The 27,795-nt window shown below is 42.4% G+C and overlaps 2 protein-coding genes and 1 pseudogene across 2 annotated transcripts; 2 read left to right on the top strand and 1 right to left on the bottom strand.

Annotated features, from left to right (window-relative positions):
• The first annotated feature begins 441 nt into the window (after window positions 1-441).
• Window positions 442-3,062, top strand: LOC139377683 (uncharacterized; annotated as a pseudogene).
• Window positions 3,063-7,905: 4,843 nt separating this feature from the next.
• Window positions 7,906-12,825, top strand: LOC139381670 (homeobox protein DBX2-like). The gene is made up of 4 exons (XM_071125358.1): window positions 7,906-8,206; window positions 9,207-9,296; window positions 11,398-11,582; window positions 11,919-12,825. The coding sequence occupies exons 1-4, from the start codon at window positions 7,906-7,908 to the stop codon at window positions 12,192-12,194; spliced, it is 852 nt and encodes a 283-aa protein (XP_070981459.1). The 3' UTR covers window positions 12,195-12,825.
• A 5,439-nt stretch (window positions 12,826-18,264) lies between these two features.
• On the bottom strand, window positions 18,265-19,672 carry LOC139381660 (secreted frizzled-related protein 5-like). The gene is made up of 3 exons (XM_071125347.1): window positions 19,389-19,672; window positions 18,741-19,006; window positions 18,265-18,575 (listed from the first exon to the last, which is right to left on the bottom strand). The coding sequence occupies exons 1-3, from the start codon at window positions 19,670-19,672 to the stop codon at window positions 18,265-18,267; spliced, it is 861 nt and encodes a 286-aa protein (XP_070981448.1).
• Window positions 19,673-27,795: the final 8,123 nt, after the last annotated feature.

Raw genomic sequence — 27,795 nt, 5'->3', positions numbered from 1 at the left:
ACACAACCCCATATTATTTAAAAAAAAATCCTACACATGACAATATGTGATGACATGTCTTTAAACAATCCAATGAGGTGCAGAAGTTGGTATGATGTATCAATTAAGGGATGGGACCTTCTTTCAGGAAGCAGAGCAACATAAGCGCATGGTGTGAGTGAAGGGTAAGATACATTGCTCTAAAGAAGCATATTTGATTTAATATATATTTCAAAAATGTCGTTTTCCTGTTGCCTCAGGACAATGTTGTGCAGTTAGTCAGCTTTTTTGTTGGCTCAGGGCAACGTTGTAAAATTCAGTTCAGTTTTAGGGCAATGTCATTCTCAATGATGGACATGTAATTTGATGTAAAATGATGGCTTGGTCAATATCTTTGCCAAAATATCCACTGACATTCACATGCAATGGACACAGCGACATTCTATGGGCGAAAGGATCCCAATGGAGCAGTTAGGATCACCCTCTGATAGTGAGGACAGTGAGCTGGAGGACAGTGAGCTGGAGGACAGTGACAGCGAGGAAGAATCAGGTTTGAGAGGCAGTGAAATACTAGTTTATGCCCCCAACTTGTATTTCCTTATTTTTTTATAAAAAAATGCACCTTTATTTAACCAGGTAGGCTGTTTATGAAAACAGTGCTTGTTTCTATTATATTTCACTTAATAAATGTTTCCTGAAAATATCAAATTTTCACTGGTGTTTCAGTAACCTGATGGCACAGTGTTGAGGCAACACACTGGGTGTGTGGGTAAAAGTGACCCTTTATATTATTGCTACATTATCAGTCTGATGAGGCAGCCTTAGTCTCATCGCCATTTTAAAAGGTATTTCATTTGTATTTTTAATGAAGTTAATAGTAAAGGTACAGTATACACATGTGGGGTTTGGATCAAGTGCACTAGTCGATTGCAATGCATAGCTATCTACCAGTGTAGATGTTCCTGACCTTAACTGTTTGCTACCGTATTGGTTGCTCAGGTTTAAGCAAGGTGTGTTGAGTTAGATAACCAGCGTGCAATTCAGCCATGCTTTCAGTCTCCCTGAGTAGTAGTTCTAATCATGCTCTATTTGATGTAGCTCTGTCTTTTAAACTAAAGTTTACTTGACTAAATATGGTCATTTAAACAAATGAATGCAATGAACTTAAATCATGTTTTCCATAGTGTTACCTGGTCTAATAAACAACGTAAAGTTATTCTAATGAAATGCTCTTTCTCATTGGTTAATAAGTGTGGGCGGGTTCGAGGAGCAAAGGTACATATGCTGTGCTCAGGTTGAACACCATTTTGCAATGTGCTCCATAGCAGTTTGTTTGTTTTGTCCCGTATGTATAGGCAGTTGATTTAGGCTATTCCCAATAAGGAGAGCGTTAGGTTCTGTTTAGAGCTGGAAAGGGGTAATTCCTTGTTATGCTGTTTAGCATTTAGGCCTTGTCTTAGCTGCAGCAGGAACCCCATTGAGGGGCTGAGCTTTAGACTCGCTGTCATTTTTGTCCGTTTTTGTATCCTGAATGTTGGTGCTAAAGAGACAAGCCATGTATCCTGAAACCCTGCATCCGTAATAAATTCAAGTATTGTTTTTGTACAATCATGGCTCCCAGCTATCACCTCCTTTGGCTATTCTGGATCTACAATCAGAAAGACTTTATCTTCCAAAAAATCATATGTAATTGTTTTTCCATTTAAAACCAAAATGTGTGCAGTAGAGGTTAAGTGGATTTGGCCAAATACTTATGACTTCTTCAAATGAGGGGGGACTAGATACGTAAAGGGCTTTCATTTTTAAACAGTAAAACAGATATTGATTTTTAAATTTTGTATTTACATTCAAATTAAAGGTACTGTCGCCTCATGAAACATTTGATCTCAATTCCAAAATGCTGTAGTATAGAGCCAAATCAAAAAACGTAGCTTCACTCTCCAAATAAATACGGGCGGGAGTGTATACCTACTCCACAAAAGCTGTAAACCCAGGGCTAACATGTGCAGACTGGAGATGGAGAGAACATCAAACAAATAATGGGTTGAGTTCTCCCACAGCTTTATGCACTGTCAGATTCAAACACTCTGCTATGAGGTCTGCAGCTCACCCAGTGTTTCACTTTATCAGAATACATTACAGCTTACGTGTTGGCTCACTACCTTCTGAGTGCACATCAAGAAGGGGACTGCGGCTCATAGACCACATCGGTGTTGTTTTAGAATAAGGGGTGCTGTAGATCTGCGGGTGTTGCTAATCTGTCTGTCTGGATTATGGGCTCAGGGAGAGAGCAGAGGGATCAGAGAGAGTTTCATCGAGAGCCAACGGACTAAAGCTACAGAGACGACTTGCAAACAGACATGCAGCCGGACAACTACAACCCCTGACATCTGGACCGAGCTGAAAGAACTAAGAGACATGGTGGTGGAATGGAGAACAGAGCTGAGGAACACGGAAGCCAGACTGAAGGACAGTGAGGACCAGGCGGAGGAGCAACGACTTTAGCTTAGGCTGACCAAGGAGGATGTGGAGGAGCTGAAGACAGGAAATGCAGCCCAAGCTGATGAACTGTCAGCTATGGAGGCCAGAGTGACAGCCAGTGAGAGTGGGAACACAGCCTTGAAGGCCAGAGTCACAGTCAGTGAGAGGGAGGTGGAGGAGCTAAAGGCAGAGAGCCCAGTCAGACCAAAGGTGGCCTTCTCTGCTAGTTGGGCTAATTTAGGACAAGTAGGACCATTCAATAATTAATATTGGTATACAGTAGAGTCTTCAACACTGGCATGACCTACAACCCAACTGCAAGCATCTTCACAGCACCAGTGAAAAAAGTATACTACTTCAGATGTACAGCCCATGATTACCACACTATACATTATATGACCGTTTTCCTCCACCACAATAATCAGAACGTTCTGAATAATTCTATGTATGATTCTAATGGATAGGATGCACGTGTGTCTAATACATTGTCTTTAGAGCTGGAGGAGGGCGATGTGGTCTCGATACGTCTCCCCAAAGACTACGGAGTCCATTGCAATGGTTCCCAAACCACGTTCAGTGGCTTCCTACTCTTCCCTATGTGAGGGGAGCACCATACTGTACTGCTGCAATGAACCGCTGTAGCAAAACGCTTTCTGATGTGAGCAATTCTGGGGTTAAGATGTTCCTTCATAATCACTAAGAAGCCATTTAACAATAATACTGGTGGTTGTGTTCTTTTCTTGAAGGGTGAATGTCTTCAGAGCATTGAGTCGATTGATTTCCCCGGTGTCTTTATTCCAACTTCCATACATTTTTACCCCATTCAGTTGGAGAAACCCACTGGATACAGACTTAATTATGGTGATTGTGAAGCGGAATGCTTCAGCGGCTGTGACGATGATGTCCGGTCCTTAGACTCGTGAATGACAGTCATGAGAGTCTGAGGAGACATGAGCCTTATGTCATTGGGACGTTCTGGGACTACAGCAGATAGACGACACACAGACACGCACACACAGACACGCACACACAGACACACACACGCAAGCAATATTTGTCAGACCATGAGACATCCTGAAAATTGGTACTCTCACAAAATCGTCTGTAGCGTCCGAACAGTTTGGCCTACAAACTATTATGACTCTTCTATGGGGTTACAGCAGATAGGCACACACACACACACACACACACACACACAGTAACGCTAATTATATGTACATTCAATTCAGTCAAAACAATGAAACCACACATTTCAGTATTTACCTACTAGGCACAAAGTGGTTGAATAAACGTTGTTTCAATGTCCTTTGTCAACATATTGTGATGAGGAATTTACGCGGGGAATACATTGGATTTGAAAAAAGTAATCAACTGTTGTTTTGAGGGTGACATTTCAACCAAAGGATTATGTCATTATGGTAACCAAATTTCAACATAGACAAACCTTGCATAAAATATGTTGAAATTGTGACTTTCAGATCACCAGCAATAGGCTGGGCAGGTCCTCCTACTGGAGAATTGATCTACTGTATCTACAGATACCATCTGGTCTCCCATTCAGGTTTTAACTGAGCCCAGCCCTGATATTATATTTGTCCCTGACTACTACCAATGAGCTATCTTGAGAGTGACCATTGAGAGATCACCACTTAAAAACGAAACAGATTCACTGTTGCAAAGTCATTCCAAAGGGTAGGTATAACAGAGCAAATGAAATGTGACCATACTTTCTCACTCATATATTATCAATGATGCTATTTTGTATAGCATTTGGGAAGTCATCAACAGCTTTTGTTTCAATTCAACACAGAATTCATCTAAAAATAGACAACACAATAGGGCTAGGGTTTCAAGCTCTGGTTGATTTCAAATGTAATGATATTTAATGATATTGCTTGTGGTTGTCAACACAGACAAATGTCAACATTTGAAACATCTGCCTGGATAGTTCCATCTGTGCAACTGACTTAGTCTGTCTTTAATTCCAGTTTGTCTACATATTAATAATTGATATGTTGGATTTACGTCTCCATCTCAACCAAGAATGTAAGTTAAAGAACAGGACTAAATCACATCAAACTTTATTTAAAGCACATTTCAAGTTGGATTTGATTTAGTCCTATTTTTGTCTTTGATTTTTGGTTGAGCTGGAGACGTGAAATCAGCATATAAGTCATTAATTTGACATTACTGTAACTATAAATATCTTCTTATGTAACCGTGTACTTTTAATGTAATCTCAACTGGAATCCGGGTCATTTGGTTCTGCTATTAGATGAAGGACAGTGACAACACATTCATCTGTTGTATAAATAAACTAAACATCAGACATTGTATTCCCATTTGAACTTTGCTCTTAAATGGTTGAAGGCGCGGTGACAGACATTTGGGTGACAACTAAACCAAAAATCAGACATTGTTTTTTTTTGTACTGGAATTTGGCTGTGCTTTTTAGATGGTTGAAAGCATAGTGAGAACATACTGAACATGTGTCCAACTTTTATCTAAATTAATCTAACTCTAACACCTGTTTGAGTGGGTGAATATAGGTTGTAATGTCATTGATCAACGTCTCAACCAGATATTACCCAATTATCCCCGTTGAAATAACGTGGTGTGCCCACTGGGTATTCAGAGTGGGGTTATATTTGATATATCTCTTTCTCGTTGTCTTGCTATATATTACAGACTGTCATAGCTTTGCTTGGCAGTGTTCCTGCAGTGCAGTGCCTGCCTGCCTCCCCTCATCTGGGTTCCATTGTGTGGGTGTGCACAGAGCTGGCTCTGAATGGGCTTGACCATTCATCCTCCACGCTGAAGCTCATTAGAACTCTATAGAAGCACAATTGTGAGCCTCACATTAGACACTTCCTCGCTGCTGCCACAGACACCACACAAAGTGCCAGTTTGCTGCTAAGCTAAGCGCATTGTCTTCTGATTCATAGAGTCTGGCCCTCCATTCATGATATTAAGTTCGAGTGGTGGAATATCAATTGAGTGTGTAATGGCCCGGTATCTTTTTAAGAGGCCAGGGACAGAAAGGACCTCAGCTGGTCTGCACAGTGCTGGATCTCAACAGGACCATTGTGGAGCTCTGAATGGGGGACCCCACTTTTTTCCCTCCAATAGAAAGTAGAATGGACATCAAATAAATTCACATGAACTTGCTTTCAGGGTATTTTCAAGAACTGCATTCCCAATGGCTCAATTATACCTCCCTCCCTTGGAATGCCACCTACGGAATCTGGCCCGCTAACAAGTTGTGCATCCTAACGATGCTTTTCATACCAAATATCAAGTCTTACAAGATTACAAGCCATGCACAATCCGTTTGTTTATAAGCGTAGTCAAAATCATCAAGGAAATAACCCTCTTTGGTACAGAGCTGAAATGGAAATGGAACAAGCCAAAGAAACATACACGTTACATCACCAGCTTCTCAAATGACACCTCTCTTACACAAACAGCATAGCACTCCTCTTGCAGCCATTATCCGAAGCGCTGCAGTGTGCTTTATGAAGGTAATACTTTGCTTTTGCAGTATCCATTTATGTGGAGATTAATTGTCTCACACTGCTGCCTGTGGCTCAGCCTATGCTTCACTGTGTCATGAACAAATGGCTCCCTTCCGCACCAGACAATAGCCTATGGCTGTATCACAAACAGCAGCCCATGTGGAGCATGTAAACCCGCATTAGGTACACACAGAGGTAGATAGCACAGCCTGAGCCCACTAACACCCCTCACACGAGACACCACAGTCGCTTTCTAAACTAGTCTGGTGAATATAAAACCTCAAATTTGATTACAAGCAACCTTTTGCTCCCTGGTGGCCAGACAATGGGCCCGGCTGTCTGGAGCAATTTCCATGCCCAGCATGAGGTGTCCCCCGAACCGTGCACCCCCCCCCCTCGCCCTGCCCGGACATGCTTGTTTACTGTCCCCCAATGTTGTTTCATTTCAGTCGGCCTCCTTTTCCCCAGCTCCTCTATTATGAGGCTGAGTATCATTAGCAGGAGCAGTCAGATCAGGGTTACATGGTTACACGTGACGCCAGCCACCCATTGGCTAATATATACCACACGCAACCTCACTGTGTTTGTGTGTCTGTAGGCTTCAACTGTGCCTCTGAAATTCAATGAATGTATAACAACAGGTCTGGGTTTGAGTCCCAGTTTGGCTACTCCTGAATTCGTCGCAATATTATATACAGTGATAAACTGCAGCCGCTTGTCTAATTCTTCTTACATAACCACTTCATTTGATCTTTGATATTTCAACTCCACAGTACAGTAGGAGTGGAGTCTATAGTTTTGATCTCTTACCAAGTCTCTCCCTTCCGTCCACATCAGAACCTGGCGTTAACTGCTGTAGATCCTTCACATACAGTACTGTATCAGCTTTGTGCATATTTCTGTCAAGCTGGACGGTAAGTCTTTTTAAAACAGACAGAATCTGGCAATTGGGGGCAGAGTAATTTTCTATCTTAAGCAGGAACCAATAGGCCTGTCAAATATGTGAGTGACAAGCCATAGTGGAGTGGTCCAAATAGTCACTGAAAAGAGGAGGGAAGTGGCTGGAGAATAGCACTTAGGCCATTACTGAGGCAATCTGAAAGAGGTATTAATTGGTTTGAGTTCATGGAGTCAGAAGTTGAATATGAATGACCTGATGAGTCTGACATTTGACTAGAAAACAAAGGGGACATTTTTTTTCATTTAAATGTCTTGGATATTTCAGTTCTATGTCACACTTGGACAGTATTACACCATCAGAATAATTATACAATTATTGACTTTTGAAAAATGTATTAATGAGAACGCAATGTGCAGAATCACATTCTATGTGGGCATTAGCTTTTTTTCTAGTTGGTCATCGCGCAACAAACTTAACACAAACGGTGACCTAGATCAGACCAAACCAAATACTATTATTGTGCACTGTGTGAACGAAGCTGCAACTATTTAATTGCCTCCATGCCTTTCTATGGGACACAATGGGTGCTCTGAAGGTGGCTGCAGAAAATAGAAAACTATTTACTGCAAGACTGAGAAATACATTTGGTCCACGTTAAACTTTGGCCAGCAGTCCATTGTCTCGGGTGTCTATCATTTAATAGGCAAGTTGACATAATGAATGGAGACGGACACACCTTCTGCCACTCCAGAACGGACCCAGTCTTATCTGAATTGAGAATCACATTAGAGCCTCTTAGCCAATCGCACGGCAGCCCCGGAGCAAACTGCAGACCCTGGAGAAGAGAAGGAGAGCAGAGAAGAAGAGAGTTTAGAGAGAACTTTTGTTTTCCTGGGACTTTAATGAAGTTGGCCCTGGTTAGTCTTGGAGGGATTATAGCTCAGACTGGAGTCACTTGTGTTACTTGGCCCTGTGACTGCTGTGCTGTGAGGTGAGTGAGGGCGCTTTCCTTAGGGTCACATGAAGGGGATGATCGCAGGGCAGAAGCAGAGCGGGAAGAAGACCATGAATATGGCGGCAGTTTCACCTACTCACCCAGGCTTTGGGAGATCAGGGAAGAGCTTCCTCATCGACAATCTGCTGCGCTCGGCGGGGCCATCCTCGTCCTCATCCTCGCCCAACTCAGATGGACCAACAGGTGGGTTCTTCAGGGGTCCACTGACCGGCCACCACAGGAGAACCTGGGGCCCTCAGCATGTTGTCTACGAGGGCCAGAGTCAGAACTGTAAACGAGTCAAAGACAGGGGGCTCCCTCCTCGGTCACACTCAGGTAAAAGCCTCATATGATACAAAACATCATGATGAGTATTATGCGTGCTATTCTATCATATTATTGATTGTGAGATCTAGCCTGTAGACATTTGAAACCACACTTGGGGAAAATGCACGTTATTTTTCTTTCATGCGTTCAGTTCAGATATAATATTTATTTTTCTGAACATAATATCAGATAAAAATGTATACACTGTACTGGCTTTTTCTTAATTTGCTTTATTTTTTTCTAAATATAATTCTAAAACATTAGAAATTGTATTCATCAAAACGTTTACAGAAGAATGCTCATGTTTAAGACCTTTTCTAAGAAATAAGACATAACATAGCACTACACACGTAAAACATTGTATTATTCACAGTCAAAGTAGAATATTAAAACGGTAATCAACAGTTGAAACAAAAACAAAGAAATGTCCCCACCCTTGTTTTGGTAAATAGCTGAGGGATAGGTCTGGAGAAATGTAACCACTCTCAAATTCCTAGACAGAGCTATGGATGCAAGAACTAACCTTCCATGCTATCAAATCATAGTTTTAACCATTTATTGAGGCTATATAGTGCTTTGTTTACAAAGATTTGACTTAAACAAGCTTATATTTTGTTTTCTGATGGGGTACAACAGTTGAACTAAGCTCATGAGACATATATAATATTCTTAAAGAATCATTGAGCGTGTATCATTAATTTACAAGTCCAAAAATGGATGTAGCAAACTACAGACTGCCCCTTTAATGACCGTATAACCAGATGCTGATATGTTCTACCACATTTCATTTCACTACAGCCATTCATTTATTTTTAATACATTTCATTTCCAGACGATAATCATTTGGCTACTCAAAACATGATGTATGTAATTGTTTTTACACTGAGTGGATGGTTTAGCAGAAAAATATACTTCCACCGCAGTTCATTCATGGATTTTCACCTGCCAGCATTTATTGTACATTTACAGTGTAATTTCACGAATCTCCCTCCCTCCCTCCTCTCTACAGGCCTGTTGAGCAGTGTGTTTCTACGAGGCCCTCAGTATCTACTGGCAGCAGTGTGCTGTGGTGGGTCCAGCCCTCCGTCTGTCTTCTCCGGTGAGTGTTTCATGCTTCATCAGCGATGCCTCAGCTCCTCTCTAAGCATTAACAGCAGGGTCTCCCATATTCTCTACGGCTAATTACTGATGCAATGCCAGGGAGCTAATTCTCCACTCAACTCTCTGCACTGCTATTCATGACCATTCACAGCTATTTAGACCCAGAGGGTGGGGTGGGGAGGAGGTTATGGAGCGGTGGTGTGTGTGTGTGGGGGGGGGGGGGGGGGGGGGGGCGTAGAGGCCCCCATTTGCACTCATATAGATACACACACCGACTCACTCAAATATGCAGAGTTAATAAACATTTTGTCTCGGTCAGATTAGGACTGTAATGATCAATGAGATGCCACTGTAACAGTCTGTTATTGGTCTCTGTGTGACATTTTTATTGCCTCTCAGTGGCATTGAGCTCAGACTCAGCAAAAAGGAACGTTTGGCTGATAGTTGATCCTACTGTGATAATTGGTCCAGTGTGAGGAAACTGTTTATGATCCTTGCCAAAGGAGGGGATTGTTTGTGTTTATAATGAGGCTCTTAAGATGATTTCCTGTAGCTGATTATCTGAAAAATGCACATCAAACCAGAATCTATATCCCCTGGAATATGAATCTGAATTATATTATGTAATTGCATTGGTTGTGAAGTCTGTATGAACCTTTTCATAGGGAAAGTCTCATTATGTGGACAATATCGATTTATCCTAACTTCTGTCAGGGTTGTGATGCTAGTTGCTAAGTCCTGTGACTTCTGACAAGTGAGGCAGCAAATAGCATCCCTCAGTAAATACCCCCTGGTCCCTCTTAGTGGGCTGACACTTTCCCACAGTGCCCAGCAACAGGACAATGCCATGCCCGGCCGTGACCAATCGGCACTTTCACTCCACCATCCACACGCGACCCCGCTGCAATTTTTCCCCGCAGCAATGAATTCTGCGAAGCACAAAAACACAGAAAACACAGCCATTCCTCTGCAGAAAGGGGGCTGTGCCCGGGAACAGCCCCCTCACCCTTTGTGTGGCCAAAGAACCCAGTTTCCCGACTCCCTCCTTTCTCCTGTCACCTCACTCTCATTCCTGCCCATTTAAAGTTCCCTTAATGGGACATAAAGAACTCAATGAAAGTGACTTTTATAGACTTATTCGAGCTCATCTTCCCATAGAACCGGGCCCATACCTGCAAGAGAAAAGATTTAGTGAGGAGCGCTGAGCCAGCAAGAGTAGTGTCCTTTCAACGAACAGTCTCTTTTGTGGTGGGTCCCTCAGGGTTGTGAGCTCAGACCAAGGGGGCAGACACACACGTAGCCCCCGGGAGTGACCTGTTAATCGTCCGTTTAAGTGGAAGCCATTGAGGCCCAATGGAGGCCTGAGGAGCATGTCTAAACCAGTTACTCGCTCCCCCGAGGTGGTCTGTGTGCAGATTTGTCGTACAGATTAAAAAGGCATTGCTCAATGGTATTTGGTCAATTGTTCCACTTGACTTTTGTTGTGCGTGCACCTGTGAGTGAGGCAGCGTGGGATTGCTCCTCAGAGTTCACCAAATCCCTTTCTCCCCGGTGAAAACGGGTCTCCATTCTCTCTTTAGTCACCCCCATTTTGTTAAATTAGACAGATTGACGCAAGTGGAGAGTAAGCGTGTATAAGATTGGCTACAGTAGATGGGCACAATCCATGTAGATAGTGAGTCAGGAAGTGAGCCATTTAGTGGATGAGTGAGTCTGCCTTTTATCATCAGTATGAGGAGAAATTCAGTGCTTTGGACTGGACTGGACATGATAAACCAGAATGATGCTGCAGATCATTTCCCCATTTATTATTTGGATGATTTTCTCATTCGGTCCGCTTGATATGGAAATATAATACATTTATTTTCTTAATCAAATGCATGCTTGTTATTGACCTTATTTAAGTTAGACCCATTTCCATATTCAATAATAGGTACTTGTCTCTAGTAGTGCAATGTGCCATTGCCTTCCTGCAACAGAGAATATACGTCAATGCAAATGAGTTAACTCATCCATAACCCTGTGCCATTTCCCCTTCAGGTTATTATTAGAAGGAATAAAAACATTAATATGAATGATTTTGACCTCTGACCTTCCAGAGGGAGCCAACATTCCCATGTGGTCCCCAGATACGAGCCCCAAATCCCGGCGAGGGATCCTGAGGAGGGCGGTGTTCTCTGAGGAACAGAGGAAGGAGCTGGAGAAAACGTTCAAGAGACAGAAGTACATCAGCAAGACAGACAGGAACAAACTGGCAGCAGATCTCAGCCTGAAGGAGTGTCAGGTAGGATACCATATAACTCCTGTCTAGGTCGGTGCCCATAACAACCTCCTTTTACATCCCATGCTACATTATAGACCTTCTCATCTCGCCTCTTCATTGCATGCAAACACAAATTATTTGGGTGCTCCAGCCTAGATTTAGTAAATATCTAGAGTCACTTCTATTGTAAGTGTTCCTCATCTTAAAATGCTATTACAGTACGGCTTTCACTACTGTGATAATTGCAAGTAGATCAAATAGATCATGCTCTCTGCTGTATCATAGACTTAGATTTGACTAAACAAAATGAATGGCACCTCAGTCTGAACCTCTCACTGACCTGTGTGTCTACTGTAGGTGAAGATCTGGTTCCAGAACCGGAGGATGAAGTGGAGGAACTGTAAGGAGAAGGAGGCCCACAGCGGCCGCTCCCCCATGGAGGAGCTCATGTCCCGGGGCTGCAAACAGGAAGAGGAGGCACCAGAGAGCACGGGCACGGCATTAGACAGATCATCATCGCAGCAGTGGGACAGGGAAACAGGAGTTACCATAGAGAAAGAGCCATGCAAGAAACGTGTGACTTTGATACAGCCAATGAGTCTGCACAGACACACTATGACCTCTGACCCCTGAGAGGATGAAAGACTGAGAGAAACCACTGGGCAAAAACTGGTTGAATCAACGTTGTCTCCACATCATTTCAACAAAAAATGATACATGATGTTGAATCAACGTGGAAACTGATTGGATTGGAAAAAAGTCATCAACATAAGGCAACTGAGTCTTTTTTTTTATCCAACGTTTTACCTAAATCCAACGGCATGGTAACATTTTTTGTTGATTTCACATTGAATTCATGTTAGTTGACAACTCAACCAAATGTAAACCAAAACTAGAAGTTGAAATGACGTCTGTGCCCAGTGGGAAGATGAGGGTCAGTGTTGTGAGGCATGATTGAAAAGGGACTGTCTGAGCATTGGATAAAACGACTAACACTCCATAACAATAAAATACTCGTCATTTTAATATTGTGTGGGTTGCTATTGTGTAGCAACATTTTGTAGACTGACTAAAAGTGTTTTTGAATGTGTTTTTGGAAAGTGTTTTTGAATGATCAATACAAATCTCAAAAACAAAACATTTATTAGACCATACATTGTATATTAACACACATTGAAGGTTAGTCAGCTACACACAACCATAAATGCTTTAACATGTAATATTGTTTTCAGAATGTTTGTTTTACTCCTAACTGGAAAAAAAATCTGTAAATAAAATATTCATTAAATGCTGATTTCTTCATTCCATGTTAATATTCAAGATGCTGAGCATCCCATAGTAATACAAGACAAACTTAATAAGTTAGTCTTTAATATTTACAAAAATACAGTTCATCACTAAAGATAGTGCTTTTAAGAAACACAAAATTAAACAGAACAGAAATGTGCTATTTGTTAAGTATTAATCCCAAACTATTAATATCAAACAAACCAGGTAACTATTGACTCTTTGCATCAACTTCATTTAATTGTCAATAAAAGCCTTTGACACTTATGAAATGCTTGTAATTATACTTCAGTATTCCATAGTAACATCTGACAAAAATATCTAAAGACACTGAAGCAGGAAACTTTGTGGAAATTAATATATGTGTCATTCTCAAAACTTTTGGCCACGACTGTAGTTCTTAATTCACTTTGTAAAACAGTGCCGCTCACTCAATAGGCTTATTTGGAAGTTGATAACTTGGCAGCCTAGTAACAGATTAGTCTTCTCTTTTCAGCAGGAGCCATTTGCTTTCCAACCTGTTGTATTTGATTGTATTTGAAGCATTGCAAAAGGCCTGTTTTGGCTGCATGCTGTTCACTCACGCATTCCTGACTGTAGGCTTGCCTTGTGATTGAGCTACACACAATCCACAGCTAGACATTTTTTATAAACTATAGCTTTATCCTCTATGGTTATATTATAGACTTGCTCTTGGCGTAGTATTCTGAATGATTTAATTTATTTCTGAACACACATAACTTGGCAAATGTCTTTCAATTTACCAGGGATGCTGCAGCACCTCCAGCACACTTCCTGCGGCTATGATTCTATGAGGAAATAAATGAAGTACAACACTGGAGAGGTGAGAGTTGGAGGCTCATGTCTATCAGAGCCGAGAGAGGGATAGAGATCATATAAAGTTCATGTCATTTTAGTTCTGTGAGAGATACAGGCACGCTTCTCCCTCTCACAACAGCAATGTCCAAGCGTCGGTCTATATAGGCTACAATGTTGTGCAAACCATAAAACCGGGCTGGCCCAACATTAGAATATCCGGCACGCTTTCACATGACGTTTTATAAGGGGCAGGTGAATTACAGAGGAGTCCATTTGAATGATCTCTGATTGCTTTTATTAAAATTTTTACATTGCAAAAAGTGAAAAAAATTCATGCCACGAGACAAGGCATTTGGCAAATGGGTTTCGGAACGAAACAGTCCAAAACTGAGAGAATCCAGCAGAATCCGGCCCAAATTAAGCCCATCATTCTATAATGACTCATGATATTTTTATAGTTCCACTAAGCATAGGCCTACCCACTGGATGCAAAACCATGTGACAATCATAACAATTCCCTTGCACTTCATTCAACCTAGAGTCAAAAGAGATCCCCAACGTCTATGCCCCTCGCACACACTGCCATCTCGCGGTAGCAGCTTCCCCATGCAAAATTGGGGAGCTGACATGATAGACTCAAATGTTATGCATTCATGGTCCATAATATGACCATACTTTTACAGCATACACTGACATTATAGACAATTCTGTGCTTCCAACTTTGTGGAAACAGTCCTGCACAGAACCCTGACCTCAACCCCATCGAACACTTTTGGGATGAATTGGAACACTGACTGCAAGCCAGGCCTAATCACCCAACATCATTGCCTGACCTCACCAATGCTCTTCTGTTTGAATGGAAGCAAGTCCCTGCAGTAATGTTCCAACATCTAGTAGAAAGCCTTTAGATGTTTTTTTATTTTACTTGGCAAGTCAGTTATGAACAAACTTTCATTTACAATGACAGCCTACACCAGACAATTGTGCACCACAATCACAGCCAGTTGTGAAACAGCCTGGCTTTGAACCAGAGTGTCTGTAGTTACCCATCTAGCACTGAGACACAGTGCCTTAGAACACTGCACCACTCGGGAGCCCAGCTTCAACAGGTACCTGCCTTGTCCTGGTTCTGGGAGGGATCCTTTCTGTGTCACTAAGTGTTGATCTCTGTTCCTTTAGCATAGATAACATGTGACAGGTTGACAGTATACAGGTTGATTATATATATATATATATATTGATTATGTATGATGTTTGTGTTGACAGTATATGGATTATGTATGATCTTTGTGTTGACAGTATATGGATTATGTATGATGTTTGTGTTGACAGTATATTGATTATGTATGGTGATGTTTGTGTTGACAGTATATGGATTATGTATGATGTTTGTGTTGACAGTATATGGATTATGTATGATGATGTTTGTGTTGACAGTATATGGATTATGTATATTGATGTTTGTGATGACAGTATATTAATTATGTATGGTGACGTTTGTGTTGACAGTATATTGATTATGTATGGTGACGTTTGTGTTGACAGTATATTGATTATGTATGGTGACGTTTGTGTTGACAGTATATTGATTATGTATGGTGACATTTGTGTTGACAGTATATTGATTATGTATGATGATGTTTGTGTTGGCAGTATATTGATTATGTATGATGATGTTTGTGTTGGCAGTATATGGATTATGTATGATGTTTGTGTTGACAGTATATGGATTATGTGTGACGTTTGTGTTGACAGGTTGTCCATGAGGCGATGCCACTTAGCACTGGACCAGAACAAGCACTTTGAAGAGAATGGTGATCTTGGCTTTTTTTTCTCAATCCCATTTCCAAAATGTGTTGTATTTAGTCAACTATTTATTCTTCTCTTCTCTCTCCCGATCCACAGTTTCCTGTCTGGTCTGGTCCACCCCTGATTGTGCGTCCTCTCTTCCCAGTGTTTTCCCCCCAAAGCTGTGATGCTTCAGGCCCTTCTATGAAGTGTAAATCTAAGCTCTGTTAAAAGTATATTTAAGAGAAACTTTTATAGATCATAGTGATTCATGAGTATCATTAAAACAGGTTAATATGCCCCCCATCAACATAAGACAACTATAAACAAATTAAATAAGTCAAACAAATCAATGATGAGAGAAGAGTCAGAATAACAGCTAGCTGACACAGACATGGTGGCGTAGCAGGAAGATCAGAGTACTGTGAATGAAGCAGTTGTGAGTTTAAATCCCAAGTGAAGACATGCTGAATACTAATTCAAGTGTAAATGAACACACCCAATATAATCATGTATGTCAATTTAAATCACTTCATGTTAAAAAGCCCTGTATGTGTAATCCTTAACCTTAACCAACTAGGACTGGATCAGTGGTTCATCAATCAGGTATTTGATTGGCTCAGCAACAGTACCTTAATGTGTTCTTTCAATGTTCCTATGAAACGTGTCTAGAACATTCATTGTTATGTTCTGGGAACATGGCAACCATTCTCTGTATATGTTTGGTGGGACGTTGAAGGAATGTTCTCCTAACCCACAGAAAACTGGACACATAAACTCAGCAAAAAAATAAACATCCCTTTTTCAGGAGCCTGTCTTTCAAAGACAATTCGAAAAAATCCAAATAACTTCACAGGTCTTCATTGTAAAGGGTTTAAACACACGGTTTCCCATGCTTGTTCAATGAGCCATAAACAATTAATGAACATGCACCTGTGGAACGGTCGTTAAGACACTAACAGCTTACAGACGGTAGGCAATTAAGGTCACAGTTATGAAAACTTAGGACACTAAAGAGGCCTTTCTACTGACTATGAAAAACACAAAAAGAAAAATGCCCAAGGTCCCTGCTCATCTGCGTGAACGTGCCTTAGGCATGCTGCAAGGAGGCATGAGGACTGCAGATGTGGCCAGGGCAATAAATTGCAATGTTTGTACTGTGAGACGCCTAAGACAGCGCTACAGGGAGACAGGATGGACAGCTGATCGTCCTCGTAGTGGCAGACAATGTGTAACAACACCTGCACAGGATCGGTACATCCGAACATCACACCTGCGGGACAGGTATAGGATGGCAACAACAACTGCCCGAGTTACACCAGGAACACACAATCCCCTTATCAGTGCTCAGACTGTCTGAAATAGGCTAAGAGAGGCTGGACTGAGGGCTCGTAGGCCTGTTGTAAGGCCTGTCACCGGCAACAATGTCGCCTATGGGCACAAACCCACTGTCGCTGGAACAGACAGGACTGGCAAAAAGTGCTCTTCACTGACAAGTTGCGGTTTTGTCTCACCATTGGTGATGGTCGGATTTGCGTCTATTGTCGAAGGAATGAGCGTTACACCGAGGCCTGTACTCGGTGTAACGATTTGGAGGTGGAGGGTCCGTCATGGTCTGGGCCGGTGTATCACAGCATCATCGGACTGAGCTTGTTGTCATTGCAGGCAATCTCAAACTGTACGTTACAGGGAAGACATTCTCCTCCCTCATGTGGTACCCTTCCTGCAGGCTCATCCTGACATGACCCTCCAGCATGACAATGCCACCAGCCATAAAGCTCCTTCTGTCAACTGACATTAACTCCCGAGGTGCTGACCTTATGCGCCCTTACCAAGTGTGATTATTATTTGACCCTGCTGGTCTTCTATGAACATTTGAACATCTTGAAGAACGATCTGGCCTTAATGGCAACTCTTAAAATCTCCACTCGGCACAGCCATAAGAGGACTGGCCAACCCTTAGAGCCTGGTTCCTCTCTAGGTTTCTTCCTAGGTTCCTGCCTTTCTAGGGAGTTTTTCCTAGCCACCATGCTTCTACATCTGCATTGGTTGCTGTTTGGGGTTTTAGGCTGGGTTTCTGTATAAGCACTTTGTGACAACTGGTGTTGTAAAAAGGACTCTATAAATACATTTGATTGACTGAATGTGTTAACTTGAGAGTGTATTCAGGTAATACTTGTTTATTGTACATAATACATCTTACACTTGGACATCTTACACTATAAGGACATTGTGCACATGTAAAAACAATGCACAAAAAAACCCATTCTGCACTCACCTTAGCCATAAAGGTCCAGCTATTCGGCTATTTTAAATCAAACGTATCAATCATAGACAGTGGAATAACCAATACTACTTCAGTCGAAATATGGTCGGTAAATATTTTATTATAATATCCTTTTCACTTAACAGACAAATCGAACATACATGACACATAAATACGGCATTAACTAAATAGAAAAGAATACTCTTTAGAAATCATTTGCATTTAGCTCTTCCTATGTACAGTTTTTAGAGTGCATTCTGTTGCTGTGTGCTTTCAGACGGAGCTGAGATACTGTGAAGGAGCAGCAGAGGGCAGCAGAGGGTCATGTCAGTGAGCGAGTCCAGCTCCAACTCCACGTTCCTCTGCCCTCCTGCATCAAGTCAGTAACATCAGAAAACGTCATATACTTAGGCCTTATACCAATTATTTCCAAGAAAACTGATATTATGCCGAGTCCTGGCTTGTGTGAGTTAGGATGCAGTTCTATGCAACACAGATTCATCAGAGCTCAGGTTTTTCCATTCCGATACATCGTCCAGGCACTCAACACTTGTGGTGCTTCCACTTGCGTGTGGCAACTGCGATGCTGTGGTCCTTCTTGTGCCATGGGAAGAGGCGGGTGAGGGCCAGGGTGCCTTCTGGCTGCACCGCCCCAGTCAGCAGGTAGAGCTGGGCGCGGCCGGGCCGGACTAGGGCGTTGGCACACCGTAGGTTAATGAGCAGCCACTGCTGGAGGAGGTACTGGGTGTCGTAGGGAAGCAGGGGGCCCTGGCGGATAAACTCTACCCGGCCCTCCACCTCAAACTCTGGCTCCCCCGACGGCCGGCGCCGGCGAGACAGCTTTGCTGTTACAGCTGGGGGAAGAGAGAGGGTGAGTACGCTAGCTTGGACAGAATTACACACATATGTATGGTACAAACGCACACAAATGTACACACAAAAGAACATTAATACATTTCCGTAACACACTAATCAATAGAAACATGCACAGGCATAAGTACATTATTGCACACGCTTACCAAAGTCATCCTGGCACAGAGCGTCCAGAACTGTCTTCAGTGTAGGGTGCTCCTCCACGGAAGGACAGGCTTGGCATGCAGGCTGAGGCAATGCTTTGGCGAGGTGGCTGTTGCTGTGTTTGGGGTGGGGGGTCAGACACATGTCCTCCTGGGCAGGGAAACGGTCACAGTCCAGCGCCTCTGGCCAGACGTGGCCCTGACAGGCCAGTACTGGGGCACAGCTGTCCCTGACGGCCACGCACAGGCTACGGCACGGCTGGATAAACCTGGAGATGGGAGAGACACAGGGTTACGTTTAAGAACGCAGTGGGCACTCTCTGGAAATTGAAGGAATGTTACACTGTAGACACACACTGGTGTGAATAGTTTGAGGGTGAAAATTGAGTAGTGGATAGATTCCTCTTAAGGAGTTAGCAAGAGAAAGTGGGAAGGAACTAGGCAGACCGACTCAAACACAGGAGAAAGAACAGCTAGATTGACAGAGAGGGATGAGAGAGGCATAGTATGGAGACAGACAGACAGACCACAGACAGACAGACAGACAGACAGACAGACAGACAGACAGACAGACAGACAGACAGCAAGGACAGCAAGGACATACAAAGAGGACATGAATAGGTAAAAGGCTAACAGAAGCTATAGACGTACGTGTCGAGGCAGATGGGGGCGATGAGGGAGCAGAGGAAGGCTTGGGCATGGGGATGGCAGCCAGTCTGCAGCAGGGGTCTCCAGTCCTCCGAGCGGGGAACCACTTCGCCCTCCAGGCTGCTGTGGCCCAGGAAGTTTGGCAGTCTCATCTCCGAGTAGCCCACGTCCTGGCACACACTCATCTGTTGGGGGATGGGCACACAGCGGGTCGACTGGCCCATGTCGAAGCCCCAGGCTGGGGTCAGGAGAACCAAGAGAGCCAGGGTTACGGTGAGGAGATCCATAGTGAAGAGAAACAAAGTCCTGACTGAGAATCCAAACGAGAAGGTGGGTGCTGCGGTTGCTTGTTTCTGTAGGAGAGGGAATGTCTCTCTGTACCAGTGGTCTCCTCTATATATGCAGTCAGCCCAGCCCAATCAGACTGTTATCAACTACCCATCAAAGAGACTGAGACGGCGTGTGAGAGGAGACAATGGCTTGTTTTGTGATGAATGCAGACAGAGAGGGGGGTAATAGATGAATGGAAGGGGGGGGAGCATTATGAGAGCGATCACAACCAAAGCATTGCAATGCAAACTATTATATTTGTTTCGACCCAGTCCATTTCACCATTGAAAATCCATGACTTTTACACTAGACATAGCTACTGTACTGTTTAGTTCACACAGGCTGCTTTGCTGGACATTATGTATTCATGCATTTTGCACTTTTTTAAAAATCTTATGAGCTTATTGTTTTGAGAGGTAAACATAGTAGTGTAATGACAGATTCTCTTCTAAAAAACGATTTGGTGAAGACTGTTTATAGTTCATATTCTACACAGGAGTAAAAGTGTATTTCCTTTTAGAGGGTTGTGTAGACAGACAGGAAGTCTCCTTAATATTGAGCCTCTTTCATGTCTCCTCATTTACTAAAGGGTTTCCTGAGAAGGGTCCTGATCAGACAGATCACACTCCCATTAGCAGGACAGTGTTTCCAGCTCTCTCACCTGGCTTTGATGTGATACTAGATTACTGTCTACTTCAAATGGTAAACAACAGCAAGCTACAGCTGGCTACCTACTGTAGATATCTTATCATACTTGACTGCAGCATAGACAGACACAAACAGTCATATGAAGCTATGAGTCTCTATGCTGCTGCTGCAAAAAACACATAAAATCCCATTGGTCACACCATGTCATTTTAAAGTGATAATTTCAACCATTTAAAGCCACAACTAAGTTCAAATGGGAATACAATGTCAGATTTTTTGTATTTATACAAGAACTTCATGTATTTTCACTGTGCTTCATTTAACAGCACAACCGAATGACCTGGATGGCAGTTGAGATTACATTAAAAGTACATAGTGCAAGTGATCAATGCTGTTCAAGATTCTGCGCAAGATTATTATGGCAATTGTCAAGATCTCCACAGACCTGCAACCTTTGCATGCTATCTTGAACATGCGTGCTTTCTATGATTACGTATGAAGACATTTATACAGTGCCTTCAGAAAGTATTCATACCCCTTGACTTATTCCACATTTTGGCTTGGTTGGGTTGTGTATCGGAGGACGCATGACTTTCAACCTTCGTCTCTCCCGAGCCCGTACGGGAGTTGTAGCGATGAGACAAGATAGTAGCTACTACAACAATTGGATACCACGAAATTGGGGAGAAAAAGGGGTAAAATTCAAAAAAGAAAATGAAATACAGATGTATCAAATTTACATAAGTATTCACACATATTCAATACATGTTAGAATCACTTTTGGGTAAATCTCTAAGAGCTTTGGATTGTACAATATTTGCCCATTATTCTTTAAGTTGGTTGTTGATCATTGCTAGACAGCCATTTCAAGAATTGCCTTACATTTTCAAGCCGATTTAAGTTAAAACTGTAACTATGCCACTATGCCACACCACACATTCAATGTCGTCTTCGCAAGCAACTCCAGTGTATATTTGGCCTTGAGTTTTTGTTTATTGTCCTGTTGAAATGTAAGTTTGTCTCCCAGTGTCTGTTAGAAAGGAGACGGAAGCAGGTTTTCCTCTAGGATTTTACCTGTGCTTAGCTGTATTCCGTTTCTTTCCATCCTAAAAAACTCCCTAGTTTTTGCCGATGTCAAGCATAATCATAACATGATGCAGCCACCACCATGCTTGAAAATATAAAGTGGTACTCAGTGATGTGTTGGATTTGCCCGAAATATAACGCTTGGTATTCAGGACAAAAAAGTTAATTTGTCTTTCTGTTTATTATCTATGCATAGTCACTTTACCCCTACTTACATGTACATATTACCATGACTAACCTGTATCACAGCACATTGACTCAGTACCGGTACCCCTTGTATATAGCCTCACTATTGTTATTTTATTGTGTTACTTTATTTATACTATAGTTTATTTAGTAAATATCTTCTTAACTCTATTCTCTTAAAACTGCATTGTTGGTTAAGGGCTTGTAAGTAAGTGTTTCACGCATGTGACAAATACAATTTAATAAAGCCATGTTATTTTCTACTCCTTATACAGTGGGGAGAACAAGTATTTGATAACCTGCAAAATCGGCAGTGTTTCCTACTTACAAAGCATGTAGCAAAGCATCTGTAATTTTTATTATAGGTACACTTCAACTGTGAGAGACGGAATCTAAAACAAAATTCCAGAAAATCACATTGTATGATTTTTAAGTAATTAATTTGCATTTTATTGCATGACATAAGTATTTGATACATCAGAAAAGCACAACTTAATATTTGGTACAGAAACCTTTGTTTGCAATTTCAGAGATCATACGTTTCCTGTAGTTCTTGACCAGGTTTGCACACACTGCAGCAGGGATTTTGGCCCTTTCCTCCATACAGACCTTCTCCAAAATCAAATCAAATGTATTTATATAGCCCTTCGTACATCAGCTGATATCTCAAAGTGCTGTACAGAACCCCAGCCTAAAACCCCAAACAGCAAGCAATGCAGGTGTAGAAGCACGGTGGCTAGAAAAAACTCCCTAGAAAGGCCAAAACCTAGGAAGAGACCTAGAGAGGAACCAGGCTTTCTGGCTGTGCCGGGTGGAGATAACAGAACATGGCCAAGATGTTCAAATGTTCATAAATGACCAGCATGGTCAAATAATAATAATCACAGGCAGAACAATTGAAACTGGAGCAGCAGCACGGCCAGGTGGAATGGGGACAGCAAGGAATCATCATGTCAGGTAGTCCTGAGACATGGTCCTAGGGCTCAGGTCCTCCGAGAGAGAGAAAGAAAGAGAGAAAGAGAGAATTAGAGAGGGCATACTTAAATTCACACAGGACAACGGATAGGACAGGAGAAGTACTCCAGATATAACAAACTGACCCTAGCCCCCCGACACATAAACTACTGCAGCATAAATACTGGAGGCTGAGACAGGAGGGGTCAGGAGACACTGAGGACACCCCCGGACAGGGCCAAACAGGAAGGATATAACCCCACCCACTTTGCCAAAGCACAGCCCCCACACCACTAGAGGGATATCTTCAAACACCAACTTACCATCCTGACACAAGGCCGAGTATAGCCCACAAAGATCTCCGCCACGGCACAACCCAAGGGGGGGGGGGGGGGCGCCAACCCAGACAGGAAAATCACATCAGTGACTCAACCCACTCAAGTGACGCACCCCTCCTAGGGACAGTATGAAAGAGCCCTAGTAAGCCAGTGACTCAGCCCCTGTAATATGGTTAGAGGCAGAGAATCCCAGTGGAAAGAGGGGAACCGGCCAGGCAGAGACAGCAAGGGCGGTTCGTTGCTCCAGAGCCTTTCCGTTCATCTTCCCACTCCTGGGCCAGACTACACTCAATCATATGACCCACTGAAGAGATGAGTCTTCAGTAAAGACTTAAAGGTTGAGACCGAGTTTGCGTCTCTCACATGGGTAGGCAGACCATTCCATAAAAATGGAGCTCTATAGGAGAAAGCCCTGCCTCCAGCTGTTTGCTTAGAAATTCTAGGGACAATTAGGAGGCCTGCGTCTTGTGACCGTAGCATACTTGTAGGTATGTACGGTAGGAACAAATCAGAGAGATAGGGAGGAGCAAGCCCATGTAATGCTTTGTAGGTTAGCAGTAAAACCTTGAAATCAGCCCTTGCCTTGACAGGAAGCCAGTGTAGGGAGGCTAGCACTGGAGTAATATGATCACATTTTTTGGTTCTAGTCAGGATTCTAGCAGCTGTATTTAGCACTAACTGAAGTTTATTTAGTACAAATCCAGCATATTCTATACACGGTTTGTCTATGTAGAACATTGGTTACACTAACCAGGTTTCCATCCAACCATTTCATGCAGATGTATTATCTCACATTAAAAAAGTAATAACTGGGCTGATGGGGACAGGATTTGCCCGTTCAATTTTATACATGCGACAGACAATATGTTCGTGCGACATGGTGGGATCTTGTTGTTCCGGTAAAATTCATTACGAGAAATTGCGGTGGAAACGCAATTTTGATATAATAACCATTATATCGAAGTAAACTTGGGTGTCATGCGATGAAATGTGTGGTCCTCCATCTACGACTAGCGAAACCATGCAGTTTATTAGGCTACAGATGAAATAAATAATGATCAACTTCACAGAGTGGTGAAAATGCACCTGGTGAGGGTGATGCTCCTTTCAAATTAATGTCGAGGGTCTTATTCTGGTGACATGAGGATCGATATTTGACTGCTGTTCGACAAATACAAATAACACAGCTCTTATCCATAATTTCATACAATAGGTAGCCTACCGCACTGTATCTGCCAGCTGTTGGCTAGAGCGCACGCCAAGAGCAGAGTGGGCGCATAGCAACCGTTTTTTATGACAAAACCATGGAGTAGAAAATGCGATGGAAAGCCATTTAACTTGTATTTTTCATTCGGTACATAGGAAATTAACCGCAAACGTTATTTGTATGTGCAGGACGTCATCACGCACAACTTTTATTCGCAAACATCAGTTTTGATGTAAATCTCTGGTGGGAATATGCGCAGTGCTGTAAAGTACTAATAAGTACTTAAAGTAATAATTAAGTCGTTTTTTGGGGTATCTGTACTTTACTATTTATATTTTTGACTACTGTCAATGATTTAGTTATAGGAGAAACGAGACCAAGATGAGACTCTGGACAAGGCGGATACGGTATATTTGAGGCATTTTAATCTAGCATAGTAATATCTGGCAAACGTGCAGCACGGCTCCTATCGTCCACTCTTAGGGAGGTTTCGGAAAAAGAGGGCGTAACACATATTTGGGCAGTACATTTATACATTGAAATGACGTAGGTAGATTCTAGTAGTCCTGGCTCCTGGTTGGTTGTTCGTAGGTGATAGACAGTCCTCTCCAGCCTGTTGTCTGTATCCCATTGGTTCTTGACAGAGTTCTTTGTCTTTGTAGCCCATCCCAAAGGGTTTGGAGCAGTGTATATTCATGGGTTATCAGTGTGTTTAACAACAGTCCGTGAATGCGTCATTACATGTTTTAATATGTTATTACAACACTACTTTTACTTTTACTTCACTACATTCCTAAAGAAAAGTATGTACTTTTTACTCCATACATTTCCCTGACACCCAAAAGTACTAGTTACAATTTGAATGCTTAGCAATACAGGAAAAAGGTCCAATTCACAAATACTTCCTTTGTAAATGATGTCTGAGTGTTGGAGTGTGCCCCTGGCTGTCAAAACAAGTAATACAAAATTACATTTTGCTGTCTGGTTTGCTAAATGTAAGGAATTTGATGTATAGCTTTTACGTTTACTTTGTACTTCTACTCAAGTATGACAATTGAGTACTTTTTACACCGCTGTACTTAAGTACATTTAAAATCTAGTACTATTTTACTGGGTCACTTTCACCTTTACTTGAGCCATTTAATATTAAGCTATCTTTACTTTTACACAAGTGTGACAACTGAGTCCTTTTTCCACCTCTGAATATGGGCATATTATTTTATGCAGATTTTAGAATATTCACATGGAAATCTCTCACAAATTGGATGGAAACCTAGCTACTGATGACAATCCTGAAATATGATATGTCAGATTCATTGTATTTTCCACATCACAATATGCTGACAAATTATGATGAAACAATGTTGATTCTACCAGCTTGTGCCAGTGGGATTTCTCTTGGCAATTATTTACATGTTTAAATCATAGAGCCAACTTCACCTCTTTTAAATCTTGTGCAAAAAAAGTAATTAGGCATATTAATACTTTTTATGCTTTCATATTACACATTAAGGGTACAAAAAAGATTCCACAAATTCCTGGGAAAAGAGACGAGATGGGTTATATTGATCGTAACAGAAAAACTATTTCAATGCAGCTTTGGAGGAACACAGTGATTTTATCGTCAGACAGCCACAGGATGCTCCTACCCTCTCAGACAACTAGAAGAGATCTCACACTGCGATGCAGACTGGTGGCCCAGGCTCCGCTTCTAATGACGGTCTGGCTCTCTCACTCCCTACGTCTCTCAGGACTTTAGCTTCTAATGACGGTCTGGCTCTCTCACTCCCTCCGTCTCTCTGGACTTTAGCTTCTAATGACGGTCTGGCTCTCTCACTCCCTCCGTCTCTCAGGACTTTAGCTTCTAACGGCAGCAGAAAATGAAAGTACAGTTGATAAGTAACTCAATGCAATTGTTGTGTGGATTATGCCTGTCTCCACAACTATGTGTATCTTCGATGGGTTTAAAGTCAGTAATAGGGCTGAGTCTTGTTGTCCCACACACAAGGAATAGTGGCTGAGGCTGAAGACGTGCCAGGCTAGCCAAGCTAAGCCCCGGGGCCCATATTCATAAAGCGTCTCAGAGTAGGAGTGCTGATCTAGGATCAGGTCCCCCTGTCCATGTCATCTTATTCCTTATGATATTAAAGGCAAAAATGATCCTAGAGCAGTACTCTTACTCTGAGATGATTCATGAATACAGGCCCAGTCGGTTTGGCCCCTTACTTTCCCACAGCCTTCAGTCTCCAGTCAGAACTCCACCGGCCCTAGCTATGCAGCCCCCTCCTAAAGGATTACTGCCTGCCCAGCCCCAGTCTGATCTGAGCCGGGGGCCTGGGTTCAGACGAGGAGCGCTACTGAGGGGCAATTTAGAGCCACAGACCAATTTGTCAGAACAATGGGGCCACACGTTTAACAAGCTCCCTCTGCCATTATCCCGGCAGGGAGCTGTTATTCTTTCTAACGGCCCCCCTGCCCATCTGTAGACGCTGTGTTTGTGTTGATAATGTGTGGCCTGCCCTTAGCTGCCTGCCAATAATGGAGACAATTGTTTTGTTGGGCACCTGTTCATCAAACGTCTAGCGGGGATGCACAGGAACAGCACACTCACATATCCAGTATGTTCACTGTAAAACCACAGTTGGACTAGCTAGCATACAAGTCTTTGTGTTTATGGTCATCTTACTATAGGTGCATCTACCTATACCATAATTGTAGTGTGTGAACACCTGGTTTCAGTGTACAATAGGGGTCCAGACAAACTGGTCATTGAACCAGTACCACAATAGCCGAGGGAGCTCTGTACGCTACCAACCACTTTTCCACAATTAAACCGGTCCATGTCAGCAAGTTCTCACATAAGACTCCATTGTTTATATTTAGATACTAATTAATAGTATTTGGAGCTGTAGATCTGTTAGCTTGACTTCCATTAGTCACTCATCATGTTGCCTCTACCATACAAAATTCCTAAACCGTGGGTGTAAGGAACTGAAAAGTATTTTCAAAGTACATTTACATTTGTTGTTGATTTTAGTCATTTAGCAGACGCTCTTATCCAGAGGGACTTACAGGAGCAATTAGGGTTAAGTGCCTTGCTCAAGGGCACAGTTGGCTTGGGAATTCGAAAAAGCAACCTTTCGGTTCTGACCCAATGCTCTTAACTAAGATACCCGTAAGTAGTCAACACAGCATCTTCTGACAGTGAAGGAGGCCAGAGTCATGCGTTTTGCAGAATCACATGACATAGCGAGATTTGATCCTTATCCAGAAATAAGACTTACACAAAAAATGAAAGCATTTGTCAGAGGATGGTGGACTACCCCAATTAAGGGACAGTTTGATGAAAAAGCTTTAAAAATAAAAAGTAAAAAATCCAAGCATGTCACATTATTAAGCATAACACAGGGCCCTAGTAGATATGCCAACCATTGGATGTAGAAAACCATAACCTTTCTATTGAGTGAAGCATCTCAAGACATTTTTTAGCAATGTGAGGAATGGGATACACTGGGCTGCAGGAGACAGTGCGTCTAAACATCTGTGGCAGACGGGCAGCGTCTGTCTGTCTGCAGGTCTACAAAGACTGGATGTGGCAACTGACAGTCTGAATCTCCAGTGAGTCAGCCCTGATGGAGCCCAGTGAGTGTGTGTGTGTGGG

The sequence above is a fragment of the Oncorhynchus clarkii genome, chromosome 2 (genome assembly GCF_045791955.1).
Source record: "Oncorhynchus clarkii lewisi isolate Uvic-CL-2024 chromosome 2, UVic_Ocla_1.0, whole genome shotgun sequence".
In the NCBI taxonomy this organism is placed as follows: Eukaryota; Metazoa; Chordata; class Actinopteri; order Salmoniformes; family Salmonidae; genus Oncorhynchus; species Oncorhynchus clarkii.
This window is presented reverse-complemented; position numbering and strand designations above follow the sequence as displayed.

What these genes read in the sequence shown, in the direction of transcription:
- LOC139381670 (XM_071125358.1), top strand. Translation starts at nt 7,906, where the DNA reads ATGATCGCAGGGCAGAAGCAGAGCGGGAAGAAGACCATGAATATGGCG. An exon ending in CCCTCCTCGGTCACACTCAG is followed by an intron (nt 8,207 to 9,206) that starts GTAAAAGCCTCA and finishes TCCTCTCTACAG; the next exon opens with GCCTGTTGAGCAGTGTGTTT. An exon ending in CCCTCCGTCTGTCTTCTCCG is followed by an intron (nt 9,297 to 11,397) that starts GTGAGTGTTTCA and finishes CTGACCTTCCAG; the next exon opens with AGGGAGCCAACATTCCCATG.
- LOC139381660 (XM_071125347.1), bottom strand. Translation starts at nt 19,672, where the DNA reads ATGGATCTCCTCACCGTAACCCTGGCTCTCTTGGTTCTCCTGACCCCA. An exon ending in GCCCCCATCTGCCTCGACAC is followed by an intron (nt 19,007 to 19,388) that starts GTACGTCTATAG and finishes TCCCATCTCCAG; the next exon opens with GTTTATCCAGCCGTGCCGTA. An exon ending in TCTGTGCCAGGATGACTTTG is followed by an intron (nt 18,576 to 18,740) that starts GTAAGCGTGTGC and finishes CTCTTCCCCCAG; the next exon opens with CTGTAACAGCAAAGCTGTCT.